Source organism: Theropithecus gelada, chromosome 3 (genome assembly GCF_003255815.1).
Source record: "Theropithecus gelada isolate Dixy chromosome 3, Tgel_1.0, whole genome shotgun sequence".
Lineage (NCBI taxonomy): Eukaryota > Metazoa > Chordata > Mammalia > Primates > Cercopithecidae > Theropithecus > Theropithecus gelada.
This window is the reverse complement of record NC_037670.1, coordinates 10,533,459-10,550,926: the sequence shown is the minus strand read 5'-3', so window position 1 is coordinate 10,550,926 and position 17,468 is coordinate 10,533,459. Positions and strand designations below refer to the sequence as shown.

At 53.8% G+C, this 17,468-nt stretch overlaps 2 protein-coding genes across 2 annotated transcripts in view; one reads left to right on the top strand and one right to left on the bottom strand.

Annotated features, from left to right (window-relative positions):
- ZP3 (zona pellucida glycoprotein 3) overlaps window positions 1–8,051 on the bottom strand; it is a 49,870-nt gene extending 41,819 nt beyond the window's left edge. The window contains exon 1 of the mRNA XM_025379014.1: window positions 7,778–8,051. The gene's annotated coding sequence lies outside the window, so the exon portion shown is untranslated. The remainder of the gene's footprint in view (window positions 1–7,777) is intronic.
- Window positions 1–16,781, top strand: part of SSC4D (scavenger receptor cysteine rich family member with 4 domains) — a 25,098-nt gene extending 8,317 nt beyond the window's left edge. Inside the window, exons 3-11 of the mRNA XM_025379012.1 lie at window positions 3,850–3,885; window positions 4,299–4,604; window positions 6,227–6,304; window positions 7,743–8,057; window positions 10,557–10,634; window positions 11,868–11,942; window positions 12,058–12,369; window positions 13,741–13,818; window positions 15,745–16,781. Coding sequence (XP_025234797.1) covers window positions 3,850–3,885; window positions 4,299–4,604; window positions 6,227–6,304; window positions 7,743–8,057; window positions 10,557–10,634; window positions 11,868–11,942; window positions 12,058–12,369; window positions 13,741–13,818; window positions 15,745–16,061 — 1,595 coding nt within the window. The 3' untranslated portion in view covers window positions 16,062–16,781. The remainder of the gene's footprint in view (window positions 1–3,849; window positions 3,886–4,298; window positions 4,605–6,226; window positions 6,305–7,742; window positions 8,058–10,556; window positions 10,635–11,867; window positions 11,943–12,057; window positions 12,370–13,740; window positions 13,819–15,744) is intronic.
- Window positions 16,782–17,468: the final 687 nt, after the last annotated feature.

The following is a 17,468-nucleotide window of genomic DNA, read 5'->3' as shown; positions in this document are numbered from 1 at the left end:
GGGCGTGGTGACTCACACCTGCAATCCCAGTGCTTTGGGAGGCCGAGGCAGGCAGATCACCTGAGGTCAGGAGTTTGAGACCAGCCTGGCCAACACGGTGAAACCTGAGTCTCTAGTAAAAATACAAAAATTAGCCGGGCGTAGCAGTGTGCACCTGTAATCCCAGCTACTCGGAAGGCTGAGGCAGGAGAATCACTTGAACCTGGGACGTGGAGGTTGCAGTGAGTCAAGGTCACACCACTGCACTCCAGCCTGGGTGATAGAGCAAGACTCTGTCTCAAAAAGAAATAAAGATAAATAAATAAATAAGAAGAAGTGGAGTCAGCTGGACACGGTGGCTCACACCTGTAATTCCAGCACTTTGAGAGGCCGAGGCTGGTGGATCATGAGGTCAGGAGTTCAGGACCAGCCTGGCCAACATGGTGAAACCCTATCTCTACTAAAAATACAAAAAATAGCTGGACGTGGTGGTGGGCACCTGTAAGCCCACCCAGTCAGGAGGCTGAGGCAGGAGAATCGTTTGAACCCGGGAGGTGGAGGATGCAGTGAGCCAAGATCGTGCCATTGCACTCCAGCCTGAGTGACAGGACGAGACTCTGTCTCAAAAACAAAAAAAAAAAGAAAAGAAAAGAAGAAGTGGAGTCTCAGTTTCTTTTCTTTTTTTTTTTTTTTTGAGACGGAGTTTCGCTCTATCGCCCAGGCTGGAGTGCAGTGGCCAGATCCCAGCTCACTACAAGCTCCGCCTCCCGGGTTCACGCCATTCTCCTGCCTCAGCCTCCCAAGTAGCTGGGACTACAGGCGCCCGCCACCTTGCCCGGCTAGTTTTTTTGTACTTTTTTTTTTAGTAGAGACGGGGTTTCACCATATTAACCAGGATGGTCTCGATCTCCTGACCTCGTGATCCGCCCGTCTTGGCCTCCCAAAGTGCTGGGATTACAGGCTTGAGCCACCGCGCCCGGCCAAAAAAAAGAAAAGAAAAGAAGAAGTGGAGTCTCAGTTTCTTCATCAGTAAAATGGGTACACAAGTGCAGGTTGCAGGGGGTGGTTATAAGGATTCTACAAGGTAATGTACGTGAAAGTGTCAGAACTGTCATACCCGGAGCACAAGTGTGGAATTTCTGGGCTTTCCATCTGCCTGGTAGGCAAATTTCACTTTCCTGTTTCCTCTCCCACCTCCACTCTCAAGCATCATGCTCAGAACTGCATGATGAAGAAGAGTGTGGCTGTCTGGGTAGCCTCTCAGCTCTACCCTTGATTTGCTATGTGGCCCTGAGTAAGTTGTCTAATCTCACTAACCCTGAAGTTGCCTTGTCTGTAAAATCCTGCCTAACTTATAAATTATCCTAATGATTAACGGAGTTCGCCTAAAGAAAGCAATGAGGGCCGGGCGCAGTGGCTCACGCCTGTAATCCCAGCACTTTGGGAGGATGAGGTGGACGGATCACCTGAGGTCGGGAGTTCGAGATCAGCCTGACCAACATGGAGAAACCCCGTCTCCACTAAAAATATAAAATTAGCCAGGCATGGTGGTGCATGCCTATAATCCCAGCTACCTGGGAGGCTGAGGCAGGAGAATCGCTTGAACCCAAGAGGCAGAGGTTGTGGTGAGCTGAGATTGTGCCATTGCGCTCCAGCCTGGGCAATAAGAGTGAAACTCCGTCTCAAAAAAAAAAAAAACCAAAAAAGAAAAAAAGAAAGCAATGAGGACATACATGATAGCTAAAGCTGAAAGACTCAAGGCCAGCCAAGGTAGCTCACACCTGTAATTTTAGCACTTTGGGAGGCTGAGACAGGAGGATCACTTGAGGCCAGGAGTTTGAGACCAGCCTGGGCAACAAAGTGAGACCCCTGTCTCTACAAAAAATTAGGCTGGGAGCGGTGGTTCATGCCTGTAATCCCAAAACTTTGGGAGGCTGAGGCAGGCAGATCACTTGAAGTTAGGGGTTCAAGACTAGCCTGGCCAACATGGTGAGACCCCATTTCTACCTAAAAGTATAAAAATTAGATGGGTGTGGTGGTGTGTGCCTGCAGTCCCAATTACTCAGGAGGCTGAGGTGGGAAAATCAATTGAACCCAGGAGGCAGAGGTTGCAGTGAGATGAGATCATGGCACTGTGCTCTAGCCTGAATGGAGTAAGACTCTGTCTAAAAAAAAAAAAAAAAAAAAAATTAGCTGGGTGGGGCGGCAGGAGCTTTTAGTCCCAACTATTCTGGAGGCTGAGGCGGGAGGATGGATTGAACCCAGGTATTGGAGGCTGCAGTAAGCTATGATCATGCCACTGTCTAAAAAAAAAAAAAAAAAAAAAAGAAGAAGAATGAAGTAGAAGGGCTCAGATAGGTAAATCTTTAGGGAGGAATATATAATGAATCCCAAAGCCAATTTACACATTTAAGGTAGAGCTACTGAACATCTGCTGAGTACCAGGCTCTAAGCAGAGAGTCCTGGGGACACAGAGTTGAGACAAGCATAGCCACATTACCAGGGAGAAGGCCCCGAAAGAGGCCTAGGTATGTAGTGCCCAGGAATTCAGAGGAAACAGAGAGCACTTGCAGCTGAGGGCTCCAGGATGGCTTCCCAGAGGAAGGAACTCCAAGTTGGGACTTGAAGAAAGCTCTTGCCCAGGTGTGTTGGCTCACACCTGTAATCCCGGCACTTTGGCAGGCCAAGGTGGGTGGATTACCTGAGGTCAGGAGCTCAAGACCAGTCTGGCCAACATGGTGAAACTCCATCTCTACTAAAAACACAAAAATTAGCCAGACATGGCTGAGGCAAGAGAATCTCTTGAACCCTGGAGGTGGAGGTTGCAGTGAGCCAAGATCGCACCACTACACTCCAGCCTGGGTGACAAAGCAAGATCCTGTCAAAAAAAAAAAAAAAGCCGGGCACGGTGGCTCAAGCCTGTAATCCCAGCACTTTGGGAGGCTGAGACGGGTGGATCACAAGGTCAGGAGATCGAGACCATCCTGGCTAACATGGTGAAACCCCGTCTCTACTAAAAAATACAAAAAACTAGCCGGGCGAGGTGGCGGGCGCCTGTAGTCCCAGCTACTTGGGAGGCTGAGGCAGGAGAATGGCGTGAACCCGGGAGGCGGAGCTTGCAGTGAGCTGAGATCCGGCCACTGCACTCCAGCCCGGGCAACAGAGCGAGACTCTGTCTCAAAAAAAAAAAAAAGAAAAAAGAAAAGAAAAAAAAAGAAAAAAGGCCGGGTGCAGCGGCTCACGCCTTAATCCCAGCACTTCGGGAGGCCAAGGTGGGTTGATCACTTGAGGTCAGGAGTTCAAGACCAACCTGACCAACATGTTGAAACCCCATCTCTACTAAAAATACAAAAATTAGCTGGACGTGGTGGTGCACGCCTGTAATCCCAGCTACTCGGGAGTCTGAGGCAGAAGAATTGCTTGAACCCCAGAGGCGGAGGTTGCAGTGAGCTGAGATCCAGCCACTGCACTCCAGCCTGGGCGACAGAGCGAGACTCCATCTCAAAAAAAAAAAAAAGAAAAGAAAAAAGCAAGGCGAGGCTGGTCAGATGGTTAGAAGATTCTAGAAGAAGGCGAGACTCCTGCAGGTAACAGGGGTCATTATGGAATTTAGCATTAGTTTGAGACGTGCAGATCTACAGATTTACACCCGCAGATCTCTCTGGGTTGGCCTGGGGACCACTAGGAGAGGGGTGAGGCAGGGAAACCAATCAGGACAGTCAGAGAAAGAGACAATGGCAAAGCAGGGGTACTGAAGTCCAAGAAGATGGGGGTGATGTTGAGGACCGTGGGGGTTGGGGGGTGTGTTCCTAGGACCAGGGAGCCATGGTGTGGGCAGAGGGGCCAATGCTCTTCCTCACTCTGTTTCAGCCAGCGCCCTACAGCCCACTCCACTGACCTTTCCAGGTAGGTGCCCTGTCCCGCCCTTCCTCACCCTCACCTGTCCCCCAGGTTCTCCAGTCTCAGACAGGGAACCACGGGAAGTGATGACTAACCAGCTCCCCTTGACTCTAGATGCCCCCATCTCAGAGGAGCTGTATAGTCTTCCCATTTTCCAGAAGGGATTGATCCCAAGGTTCCCATGGATTCATGGCAAAGTCGGTAACCTGGCTGGGTCCCGTAGCGCACGTCTGTGATCCTAGCGCTTTGGGAGGCCAAGGCAGGAAGATCACTTGAGCCCAGGAGTTTGAGACCAGCCTGGGCAACATAGTGAGACCCCGTCTCTACCAAAAAAAAAAAAAAAAAAAGGACACCCTGGAGTGGGCATCCTAGAGGTTGCACTCAGTGACCCCCTGGTGCCAGCTCCACCCTCTTCACAGAACTGAGGCTGGTGGGGGGCCCCAGCCGCTGCCGGGGGCGCCTGGAGGTCATGCATGGTGGCTCCTGGGGCAGCGTCTGTGATGATGACTGGGACGTGGTGGACGCCAACGTAGTGTGTCGCCAGCTGGGCTGTGGCCTGGCGCTGCCTGTGCCACGGCCCCTCGCCTTTGGCCAAGGCCGAGGCCCCATCCTGCTGGACAACGTGGAGTGCCGCGGGCAGGAAGCTGCGCTGAGTGAGTGTGGCAGCCGTGGCTGGGGCGTCCACAATTGCTTTCACTACGAGGATGTGGCTGTCCTGTGTGATGGTGAGTGGAGCCCTGGGACCTGGGGGGACAGACAGACAGACTGTGGCAGGCAGCAGGGCTGTAGGCTAGATAAATGAAGGGACTTCCCACGGGTAAGGCTGTTCCATCAGATCAGGCCAGAGGCTACGATGCCTGGTGCCGGGGAAGAGTCCCAGCCTGGGTCCCAGGGATTATTCTGGGTCATTGCCTGACTTTGGACCAAAAGGAAACCAGCACTACTGCTTCCACGTAAGGCTTTGATTGTGCCAGCAGAGCCCCTCTCCCTTTTAAAAAAATTTTTTTGGAGGTTTTGGAGATGGGGTCTCACTCTTTGACCCAGACCAGAGTGCAGTGGTGTGATCATAGCTCACTGCAGCCTCAAACTCCTGGGCTCAAGGGATTCTCCCACCTCACTAGCTGGGACTACAGGTGCAAGCCAGCCCGCTGGTTCCCCTGTCCCAGTTTTAAAAGCAGACAATCAGCCGGGCACGGTGGCTCATGCCTGTAACCCCGGCACTTTGGGAGGCCAAGATGGCAAGATTGCTTAAGCCCAGGAGTTTGAGACCATCTTGCGAACATAGCAAGATCTCATCTCTACGAAAAATCAGAAAAATTAGCAAGGCATGGGGGGGTCCCCACTACTTGGGAGGCAGAGGAGGGAGGATCGCTGGAGTCTGGGGGGTCAAGGCTGCAGTGAGCTGTGATGGTGACACTGCACTCCAGCCTGGGTGACAGAGCAAGACCCTGTCTCAAAAAACAAAAAACCGACTATTGGGGTAACACTGGCCATGAGCTCCACGTGGCATAGAGCTGCAGCAGAAACTGAGAGCAGTGCTTCTAGTTTTCAAGAAAATCAGGGGGTCTCATGAAAACACAGATTGAGGCCCCATCCCAGAGTTTCTGATTCTGCAGGTCTGGGTGGGGCCTGAGAATCTGCATCGCTAACAGTTCCCAAGGGAGGTGAACTGCTTTAAGAACTGTGCTTTAGGGAGGCTAAGGCAGGAGAATGGCGTGAACCCGGGAGGCAGAGCTTGCAGTGAGCCGAGATTGCACCACCGCACTCCAGCCTGGGCAACAGAGCGAGACTCCGTCTCAAAAAAAAAAAAAAAGAAAAAAAAAAAAGAAGTGTGCTGCAGGCTGGGCGCGGTGGCTTATGCCTGTAATTCCAGCACTTTGGGAGGCCAAGGCAGGTGGATCATCTGAGGTCAGGAGTTCAAGACCAGCCTGACCAACATGGTGAAACCCTGTCTCTCTACTAAAAATACAAAAGATTAGCTGGATGTGGTAGCGGGCACCTATAATCCCAGCTGCTCAGGAGGCTGAGGCAGGAGAATTGTTTTAACCAGGGAGGCTAAGGTTGCAGTGAGTTGAGATCACGCCACTGCACTGCAGCCTGAGCGACAGAGCAAGACTCCATCTCAAAAAAACAAAAACAAAAACAAAAAACCGTGCTTTAGAGGAGTCCAGGACTCTGGTGTGGCCCCTCTCCTCTCATACCCCAGGGTTCCTGGCTGTGACTCTGTGTGGCCAGAGAGGCTCTGGGGGCAAGCACCTTATGGGTCCATCCTCCTGCCCCTCAAACACCCTGTGGTGTGAGGATGGAGAACAGAAAGACCCCTTCATCCACTCCATGTCCTTTCCAGAATTCTTGCCAACGCAGCCCCCAACAAGGAAGATGTTAACCAGTAGAGTACCCCCTACAACACCGCCGAATGGAAAAAGTACGTAAGCATAATGTGGGCAACACCTGGGTTCTGGGACAGGAGTCTCTCACACCCTATCCTAGGCAGTGGGAAGACAGGGATTACAAATTGAAGATTGAAAGTTAGAGAAAATGGCTGGCCGCGGTGGCTCATGCCTATAATCCCAGCACTATGGGAGGCTGAGGCCAGCAGATCACTTGAGGTTGGGAGTTTGAGACCAGCCTGGCCAACATGGTGAAACCCTGTCTCTACTAAAAATACAAAAATTAGCCGCGCGTTGTGGTGGGTACCTGTAGTCCCAGCTCCTCGGGAGGCTGAGGCAGGAGACTCGCTTGAACCCAGGAGGCGGAGGTTGCAGTGAGGCGATATCATTCCACCGCACTCCAGCCTAGGTGACAGAGCGAGACTCCGTCTCAAAAAAAAAAAGGAGAGAGAGAGAGAGAAAGAGAGAAAAGAAAGAAAGAGAGAGAGAAGGAAGGAAGGAAGGAAGGGAGGAAGGGAGGGAGGGAGGGAGGGATGAAAGAAAAGAAAAGAAAGAAAGAAAAGAAAGAAAGAGAAAGGAAGGAAGGAGGGAGGGAGGGAGGGAAGGAAGGAAGGAGGGAGGGAGGGAGGGAGGGAGGGAAGGAAGGAAGGAAGGAAGGAAGGAAGGAAGGAAGGAAGGAAGGAAGGAAGGAAGGAAGGAAGGAAAGAAGAAAGACATTGAGAGAAAATGGCCGGGCACGGTGACTCATGCCTGCAACCTCAGCACTTTGGAGGCAGAGGCAGGCGGATAACTTGAGGCCAGGAGTTCATGGCCGACATGGTGAAACGCTGTCTCTACAAAAAATACAAAAATTAGCCAGGTGTGGTGGCACATGCCTGTAGTCCCAGCTACTTGGGAGGCTGAGGCAGGAGAATCACTTGAACCCGGGAGGCAGAGGTTGCAGTAAGATCATTCCACTGTACTCCAGCCTGGGGGACACAGTGAGACCAAAGAGAGAAAATGAGTGAGGGGTGAGACTGGAGCTTAACCTCACAGGAAAGTCAGATGAGCCCAAGAATGATGATCATGACTAGAACAAGAAAATGAAAAGTGCTTTAAAAGAGGGACAGTGAAAGAGGCAAGGAAGTCCAGAGGTGGAAGAGGGTCCCGTTCCTCAGGAGATCAGGGAGGGCTTCCTGGAGGAAGAGGTGTGGGCACCATATCTTGAGGATGTCATTTGCAGTAGATGAGAAAGCAGCACGTCCCAGGCTGCCAGGAGACAGGGAGCAGGGTAGAGGGGTTGGTTTTAGGCAGCAGGGATGATACTGTGATCCCATAAACCACTCCCAGTCTGGACCAAGGAGGCGGTACCCTGGGCAGCAGGGTGAGAAGACGCCCATGGGTTGTAGGTCCTGGGATACCGGGCTGCCTTTGTGGTTTGGACGGGAGCAGAGGCCAGTGGGACATGCGCCCTGCCCCCGCCCTTGTCCCCAGGTGAGGGCAGCGTGCGCCTGGTAGGGGGCGCGAACCTGTGTCAGGGCCGAGTGGAGATCCTGCACGGTGGCCTGTGGGGCACCGTGTGTGACGACGACTGGGGGCTGCCGGATGCTGCTGTGGTCTGTCGTCAGCTAGGCTGCGGAGCGGCCATGGCCGCCACCACCAACGCCTTCTTCGGCTATGGCACGGGGCACATCCTGCTGGACAACGTGCATTGCGAAGGCGGCGAGCCCCGCCTGGCAGCCTGCCAGAGCCTGGGCTGGGGCGTGCACAACTGTGGCCACCACGAGGACGCGGGAGCACTCTGCGCAGGTGCGGGCTCTAGGGGCTGTGGGCGGTGGGCGGTGGGCGGAGGCGGGGCAGGTGGGCGGGGCCCTGCGCCAAGGCTGGAGGAGGAGGCTTGAGTGGGCAGGTGGATGTGGAGAGTGCTTTGGCTGTCTTGATGCTCCCCAGAGCTCTCCAGGCAGCCTCCAAAATTACTTGTATCTCAGTACTGTACTGGAAGTGCCTCTGAATATCCCAGAACTCCTGGTGGTACACTCCACGGCTACGTAACAATACTGCATTAATCCAGCCTGGCCAACATGGTGAAAATTAACCGGGCATGGTGGTGCACGCCTGTAATACCAGCGACTCAGGAGGCTGAGGCAGGAGAATCGCTTGAACCCAGGAGGCGGAGGTTGCAGGGAGCCAAGCTGACGCCACTGCACTCCAGCCTGGGTGACAGAGAGAGACTCCGTCTCAAAAAACAAAGAAACAAAACAAAACAAAAACTGCACTATTGCTTCACCAATACTCAAGAATTCTATAGCAATATCCCAAGGATGCCTCCAGAACGTTCCAGCAAGTACTGTTCCTGGATCACTTTAGAGTAACACTCTAGAATAACACTCAGAGTAACACTCTAGAATTGCCCCAGAGATATTCCAGAATTCTCTAATGCTCACAGAATTACCTAGCACAACCCTCTGTCATTGTGATGCTCTAATAATAGTATTTTCTCCCCACCTGGGCCCTCTCCAATTTGGGAGGGTTTCTCAGCAAAGAGGAATAATAGGGCCAATAATGCTATTTCACAGATGGACTCTGCTCTGTAAGAGATAATAGTGGTTGCCCACAACTCATAATTCATAGCAAACTAAGGGCAACGTGTATAGGTGAGAAAGCTGAGGCACAGAGAGTCAGAGCCTTGCCCATGATCACACAGTCGATGCAAGGCAGGCGAGCCCCCAAATTGAGGCTTAGTCCAGTAGGATTTTTGGTTTCCCTCAGCAAAGGATTTAAGGGTCAGCTGGTGTTAGCAGCTTTCATTGACACAGCAGTGCACAGCAGCAGCAGAGACCCCGCTCCTTGCCGAGCAGGGCTACCCCATAGGCAGTGTGCCCAGAGTAGCAGCTCAGAGACAGGTCTGCAGTCGTAATTCTATTTACTTTCAAGTATATGCAAATTAGGGGACAGATGATGCAGATATTTTAAGAACTAGAATGGTAATTTTTGGGTTGTCTGTGTTGCCATGGAAAGGTAACTCCAGGTGTTGCCACGGCAATGGTAAACTGACATGGCACACCGGTGGGTGTATCTCATGGAGAGGCACTCCCACCCCATCCCTGTTTCAGCTAGTCCTCAATTTGGTCCGGTATCTGAGCCCCACCTCCCGAGTTGAGTGAGCCCCCACCCCACCCCATTTCCCCCTCAGAGATTAGTTTGTTTTTTTGTTTGTTTTTTTTTGAGACAGAGTCTCGCTCTGTTGCCCAGGTTGGAGTGCAGTGACGTGATCTTGGCTCACTGCAAGCTCCGCCTCCCGGGTTCATTCCATTCTCCTGCCTCAGCCTCCTGAGTAGCTGGGACTACAGGCACCCGCCACCTCGCCCGTCTAATTTGTTGTATTTGTAGTAGAGACAGGGTTTCACCGTGTTAGCCAGGATGGTCTCGATCTCCTGACCTCATGATCTGCCCGCCTCAGCCTGCCAAAGTGCTGGGATTACAGGCGTGATCCACTGCGCCCGGCCTGAGATTAGTTGTCTTTTTGTTTTTTTTACTTTAAGAGGGGCTGTAGAAGGGCAGAAGTCTGTCTCAGTGAGCCCTGACAGAGCTCCTGCTAACCCTGGTCATGGCCCTTGCCCTGCTAGCCTTGTTTTCTCTGTAAGAGGGGGATAATGGCCCGGGCACGGTGGCCCATGCCTGTAATCCCAGCACTTTGGGAGGCTGAGATGGGCAGATCGCCTGAGGTCAGGAGACCAGCCTGGCCAGCATGGTGAAACTCTGTCTCTACTAAAAAAATACAAAAGTTAGCCAGGCGTGGTGGCGGGGACCTGTAATCCCAGCTATTTGGGAAGCTGAGGCAGGGGAATCGCTTGAACCTGGGAGGCAGAGGTTGCAGCGAGCCGAGATTGCAGCATTGCACTCCAGCCTGGGCAACAAGAGTGAAACTCCGTCTCAATATAAAGAAAAGAGGAAGATAAAGGGAACTCAGGACTGTGTATAGTCCTCCCTGATGGGCAAGGCCTTCTGTACTCCATGTCTGTTGGACACAGTGGGCTTCTGATGAGAACATGGGACATTGGAAAGAAATGAAAGCGTGTCTGTGAGAGCCCTGTATAAACTGAAGTGTACACCTCACAGCACAAGCGAATTACAACTATCAAAGTGGGGACAGGCCTCCTTAGACCCCCAATACGGCTGGGCTACCAGACCTGGAAGTAACATCTATTCTCTCCTCCAGGGAGACCCTCCTATCCTCCCCTGACAGCCCATGGCTGACCAGGGACCAGAATCTCAGCCTCTGACCCTGCCCCTTCTCTCCTGCCCTAGTCCTGGGTCCCCCAACGCTCACAGTACTGCCATCCTCGGCCACAAGACAGGACTGGGCTTGGCACACAGATCCATCCGGTAAAGAGCTCAGCCCTCCAGGCGGGAATGTTAGGGGTACGGTGGGTGCGGCTGGGAACTGGGAAGAATGTTCTGGATCCACAGGCGGGGGCCCTGGCTAACAGGCCAGGGCTTTGGCCAGATGGTGCAGAGGTGGGTGAGAGAATTATGAGCAGACGGAGCAAGGATGATGAAACTCAGAGCTCTGAAAACTTCAGCGGGGTGGGAGGAGGCAGTAAGAGATTTCTTCAAAGCACAGAAGTAAAATTTGGGATGTGGGTGGTGGCTCACTCCTGTAATCCTAGCACTTTGGGAAACAGGCGGGAGGATCGGTTGAGGTCACCTGAAGACCATCCTGGGCAACGCAGCTAGACCCTGTCTCTAAATATATGTATATATATTTAAATTGCCAGGCATAGTGGCTCATGCCTGTAATCCCAGCACTCTGGGAGGCTGAAGCAGGTGGATCACTTGAGGTTGGAGTTTGAGACCAGCCTGGCCAACATGGTGAAATCCCATCTCTACTACAAATACAAAAATTAAAAAGAAATAAATAAAAATACAAAAATTAGCCGGGCGCCTGTAATCCCAGATACTTGGAAGGCTGAGGCAGGAGAATCGCTTGAGCCTGGCAGGCAGAGGTTGCAGAGAGCCCAGATTGCACCACTGCACTGCAGTTTGGGCGACATAGCGAGACTCTGTATCAAAATAAATAAATAAATAAATAAATAAATAAATAAATAAATAAAACTAGCTGGGCATCGTGGCTTGTGCCAGTCCTAGCACTTTGGAAAACTGAGGCAGGAGGATCGCTTGAGGCCGGGAGTTCTAGGCTGCAGTGAGCTATGACTGCATCACTGCACCCCAGCCTGGGCAACAGAGCAAGACCCTGTTTCGAAGTTAATTTTTTTTTTTTCCAATGGGACGATGCTGAGATTGGGAATTGAGAGACCTTACGAGGGGGTCGATTGAGATGAAGGTTGAATCAAGGTTAGCAGTGCAGTTGAAATTAGGATATGAACTATCCCTGGACCTGAAGTTAGGGTAATACATAGAATTAGCTTTCGGTTAATTCAACCAAGTTTCCCCGAGATCCCAACGCGCGCCAGACAACGCGGTGACTCTGGGGTTGCAGCCGAGTGGGGGTACGGGTGTGGTAGGGTTGGGGGGTCTTGGTAGGCGTCCCCGTGCCCTGCTGCAGGACAGAAGGCCTCCTCGTTCCCTGCGAACGCTCTAGATGCCCTGTCTCCGCAGCTACAGGAGTTGGCCCCCAGCCTTCCCGGGAGACGGCACTGCTCACCACCGCCGCCTGGGCCGCGGGGAAGAAAAGTAAGTGGCGGTGCCCAGGGTCTGCGGGGGGTGGGGGAGGGTAGGGCTGGGGCTATGCCCGGGAGCCGGCAGCCCCAGCCCAGCCCCTCTAGCCGCGAGCCTATGCACCCCGCAGGCGGGCGGCTGCGGCTGGTGGGCGGCCCGGATCCGTGCCGCGGCCGCGTGGAGGTGCTGCACGCCGGGGGCTGGGGCACCGTGTGCGACGATGACTGGGACTTTGCGGACGCGCGCGTGGCCTGCCGTGAGGCGGGCTGCGGGCCCGCGCTGGGCGCCACGGGCCTGGGCCACTTCGGCTACGGCCGCGGCCCTGTGCTGCTGGACAACGTGGGCTGCGCCGGCACCGAGGCCCGCCTGAGTGACTGCTTCCACCTGGGCTGGGGCCAGCACAACTGCGGCCACCACGAGGACGCGGGCGCGCTCTGCGCAGGTGAGGCCTCCCGCGGGGCCGCGCACTGCGGCGTGGGAGGGGAGGGGCGGGGCCGGGCGCGGCCTGGGCGGGGCCACGCGTGAGGCCTCTCTGCGGCACGGCCGCCCGGGGAGCATGCGCACTCCGCAGAGGGGAGCCGCCCCGCCGTCCGTGCGCCCTGCGGCTGCGCGGCGGGGCGGGGCCGGAACGGAGAACCTGCTGCAGTGGAAAATGGGGCGGGGCCTGGGGAGGGCCGCGTGGTGCAGCGGTGAGGGGCGGTGTCCGAAGGTCAGGGCTAAGGCCGATCCCTGTTAGAGAAAGGCATCAAGTCCGTAAAGGGCAGGGCCGTTTGCTCCCGGCTAAACCTAGACCCAGCAAAACTCTATTAAGCAGAGTGGATCACCCTTACCAGAGCTAGCGTGTGACCTTTGGGCGGAATCAATGGAAAGGGGTGTTTGCAGTTTGGCAGAACATTGTGAAATTCATTGATTGTTGTGGGAATTGATGTCTTCGCCCTCATTTGGTGCCCCAGGGCTAGTAGGCCCTACTTCCCATAGTTTTGTCCACAAAAGGTTCTGCTTTGGGGCCAAGGTTTGGAGAGGCACAACCCCTATTTCTTCTTTTTTTTTTTTTAATCTTTTGAGACAGAGTCTTGCTCTGTCACCCAGACTGGGGTGCAGTGGCACGATCATAGTTCACTGCAGCCTTACACTCCTGGGCTCACGCAATCCTGCCCCGCTCAACCTCCAGAGTAGCTGGGACTACAAGGGGCATGCCGCCGTGCCTGGGTAATTTTTGTATTTTTTATAGAGATGAGGTCTCGCTGTTTTGCCCAGGCTACTCTCGAACTCCTGGTCTCAAGCGATCCTCTCACCTTGACTTTTTTTTTTTTCCCGAGACAGAGTCTCAGTCTGTCACCCAGGCTGAAGTGCAGTGGCTCACTGCAACCTCCACCTCCCAGGTTCAAGCGATTCTCCTGCCTCAGCCTCCCGAGTAGCTGGGACTACAGGCGCATGCCACCATGTCTGGCTAATTTTTGTAGTTTTAATAGAGACAGGGTTTCACCATGTTGGCCAGGCTGGTCTACGAACTCCTGACCTCAGGTGATCCACCTGCCTCGGCCTCCCAAAGTGCTGGGATTACAGGCGTGAGCCACCATGACCAGCCTTACCTTGACCTCTTAAAGTGCTGGGATTACAGGTGTGAGCCACTGCCCCCACCCAGTGACACAACCCCCATTTCTGATCAAGGGGAGCAGTTCTTCAGGAACCTGTGAAGTCCTTTTTGTCCCTAGGACAGGCTTTCCTGGGGCGAGCAGGAGGGAACCTGGCCCTAAGGAACATGCTCCCCATTGTGACAGCCACCTCTTTATCTCTGTCCTTCCTTAACCAGGCCCAGAGGAGCTGGGACTGCAAGTCCAGCAGGACGGTTCTGAGACCACGCGGGTGCCCACTCCTCGGCCCAGAGACGGTAGGTGCCTATAATCCCCTGAAAGTGGGTGGAGGCATGAGGGTCTGAAGGACATGGATTGGGGGAGGTCACAGCCTGGGTTATAAAGCTCAGCAGATTGGCCGGGCGCGGTGGCTCAAGCCTGTAATCCCAGCACTTTGGGAGGCCGAGGCGAGTGGATCACAAGGTCAGGAGATCGAGACTATCCTGGCTAACATGGTGAAACCCCGTCTCTACTAAAAAAATACAAAAACCTAGCCGGGCGCGGTAGCGGGCGCCTGTAGTCCCAGCTACTTGGGAGGCTGAGGCGGGAGAATGGCGTGAACCCGGGGGGCGGAGCTTGCAGTGAGCCGAGATCGCGCCACTGCACTCCAGCCTGGGAGACACAGTGAGACTCCGTCTCAAAAAAAATAAAATAAAATAAAATAAAGCTCAGCAGATTAACACCAGGACCTGGAAGTCTTGTCCTTTTGGTTGGTCTCAGGCCTCCTTTGTGGGAATATGGTATCCAGAAAGAAGGAGGTGAGCTTTAAACTAGAGGAATCTGGAGATTCCTAGAGGTGAGATCAGAATGAGGGGATAAGGATCCTGTCCTGAGCAGAGCAATGAAAAAATTCAGAATGTAGTTCTGGGAGCCCAGGGGGTTGAGGGAGACCATGAAGACCATGATGACCTCCAGGGGACACAATAGGATGTAATCACAATCTCCAAACAACCGGCCTGGGGCTAGGGTACTGGGATTACGAGCAGAGGACCAGGGAGAGAGCAGACATAAAGCACCCAGCACACGTCACGGATCACTCAAAAATGTTTGCACGCTTTCTCCCAGTCCTGAGACTCTGGATCTGGACTAATGCTCATCTTACTTATTTATTTGTTATATTATTTTTTTGAGATGAAGTCTTGCTCTTTCACCCAAGCAGGAGTGCAATGGCACAACCCCCACCTCCCAGGTTCAAGCGATTCTTGTGCCTCAGCCTCCCCACTAGGTGGGATTATAGGCATGTGGCACCACACCCAGCTAATTTTGTTTGTGTGTATTTTTAGTACAGACGGGGTTTCACCATGTTGGCCAGGCTGGTCTCTAACTCCTAACCTCAAGTGATCTTCCAGCCTTGGGCTCCCAAAGTGGTGTGATTACAGGCATGAGCTTTTGCATCTGGCCCCATCTTATTTATGTTTGAGACAGTCTTGCTCTGTCATCCAGGCTGGAATTCAGTGGCACAATCATGGCTACTGCAGCCTTGACCTCCTGGCCTCAAGCGATCCTCCTGCTTCAGCCTCCCAAGTACCTGGGACTACAAGGCACACACCACCACCACCACGCCCAGCTAATTTTTATTTTTTTGCTTTGTTTTGTTTTGTTTTTAGAGACAGGGTCTTGCTATGTTGCCCAGGCTGCTGTCCAGCTCCTGGGCACAAGCAGTCCTCCCTCCTCAGCCTCCCAAAATGCTGGGATTGCAGGCATGAGCCACCGCACCCAGTGCCAATTTTTTTTTTTTTTTGAGACCGAGTCTCGCTCTGTCGCCCAGGCTGGAGTGCAGTAGCGTGATCTCAGCTCACTGCAAGCTCCGCCTCCCAGGTTCACACCATTCTCCTGCCTCAGCCTCCCACGTAGCTGGGACTACAGGCGCCCGCCACCACACCCAGCTACTTTTTTGTATTTTTAGTAGAGACGGGATTTCACCATGTTAGCCAGGATGGTCTTGATCTCCTGACCTTGTGATCCGCCCACCTCGGCTTCCCAAAGTGCTGGGATTACAGGTGTGAGCCATGGTGCCCAGCCAGTGCCAATCTTACTTTAATTTAATGTGTCTGCCTTCACCTAGTGGCTCCTAGGACAGTGCTCAGAGTGTCTCAGACCTCTCTTTACTCCCAACCTGGCCTAGCTTGGGAGTGGTCCAGCATGGACCAGCCCCTTCCAACCCAGCCCTTGTCCCCCCACAGGGCATCTACGTCTGGTCAACGGAGCCCACCGATGTGAGGGGCGTGTAGAGCTCTACCTAGGGCAACGGTGGGGCACTGTCTGTGATGATGCTTGGGACCTGCGGGCAGCCGGTGTCCTGTGCCGCCAGCTGGGCTGTGGCCAGGCCCTCGCAGCCCCTGGTGAGGCTCACTTTGGCCCAGGCCGAGGCCCCATTCTCCTGGACAATGTCAAGTGCCGTGGGGAAGAGAGTGCCCTGCTGCTCTGCTCTCACATCCGCTGGGATGCCCACAACTGCGACCACAGTGAGGATGCCGGTGTCCTGTGCCAGCCTTCATGACCCAGCCCGCTCTGCACACCACCTCTTCTTCCGGGAGCTGTGATCTGCCCTCCCTCCTCCAGGAAGCCCTCCTCTTGTGACGACTACAGCTCACTTTGCCCCTTCTTCCCTTGCCTGGGAGAGAGCCTACCCAGACAGTGCAGTCCTACGTGGGGGAGCCTGGCTGTACCCCCATCCACTTACTGCGTGACCTCAGCCTGTCATCGACTATTGTGAGCCCAGTTCAGTGAAAGCTCCCGTGGTTTTGCTCAGCCAAAACCAAAACAAGGGGAAGAGAAATGATTCCTAACTCTTCTCTTTGGTGGGGCTCTTTTTATAGCCCCAGCCCCTGCCTTCCTTGCCCTAGATCCAGGAGGCTCAGGGGCTCTTTAAATGGGGTATCTCCTCTTCCCCCAATCCATCTTGGGATCCCCAAGAAGAGGGAAGGCAGGAGGGGCCTACATCTCTTACCTTGGGCCCTCAGGGGCTGCAGAGGAACCTGGGTCCCTGCCCTGCCCTGTTCCGCGAGGGCCTGGACTCACTCAGATGGTGCTCGGCTGGACAAGGGGACTGGGGGAGGGGCCAAAGCAGGGACAGTGGCCCCTCCCTGCAGCTGGCAGCATCTCTGATTTATGCCGTCCCCACCACAGAGCCTCCACTTTGCAGGAGCAAAGAACCCTGGGGGCCTCTAGCCACCCGTTCATAGGTGCCAAGTCAATAAAGCATTGTCCCCCGTCTCTTGTAACTGAAGTCACTGTCTGAGCACAAATGTATTCTCTGTGGCAGCAGGAGAGACTCTGGGCAGGACTCTCGGGAGGAAACAGGGTTCGGGATGGAGGACGGTTCAAGAGCATCATCCGAGAGCTCTCAGCAGGTCCATCGTATCCTGGAAATGCTGAGTCATGGTGTCAGGCCTCCATGGCCCCTAGGGAGTCCCTTAACCCAACTCCTCTCTCCTTTCACATGTATAGAAATTAACGTCCAGCAAAAGGAAGCAGCTTGCTCAAGGCCACATAGCAAGGCATTGGAGTCGCTAGAGGAGAGAAGAATTTTTTTTTTTTTTTTTTAAGACGGAATCTCACTCTGTTGCCCTGATAAGTGCAGTGGCACAAACTCGGCTCACTGAAACCTTCGCCTCCTGGTTTCAAGTGATTCTCCTGCCTCAGCCTCCTGAGTAGCTGGGACTATAGGGATGCGCTACCACACCCTGCTAATTTTTGTATTTTTCGTAGTGACTGGGTTTCACCATGTTAGCCAGGCTGGTTTCGAACTCCTAACCTTAGGTGATCTGCCTGCCTTGGCCTCCCAAAGGGCTGGGATTACAGGTGTGAGCCACTGCACCTGGACTTTTTCTTTTCTTTTTTTTTTTTTTTTTTTTTTTTGGAGGGGGTTCCTGGGCGTTTACCCCGGCTTAGTGGGGAGGAGGCC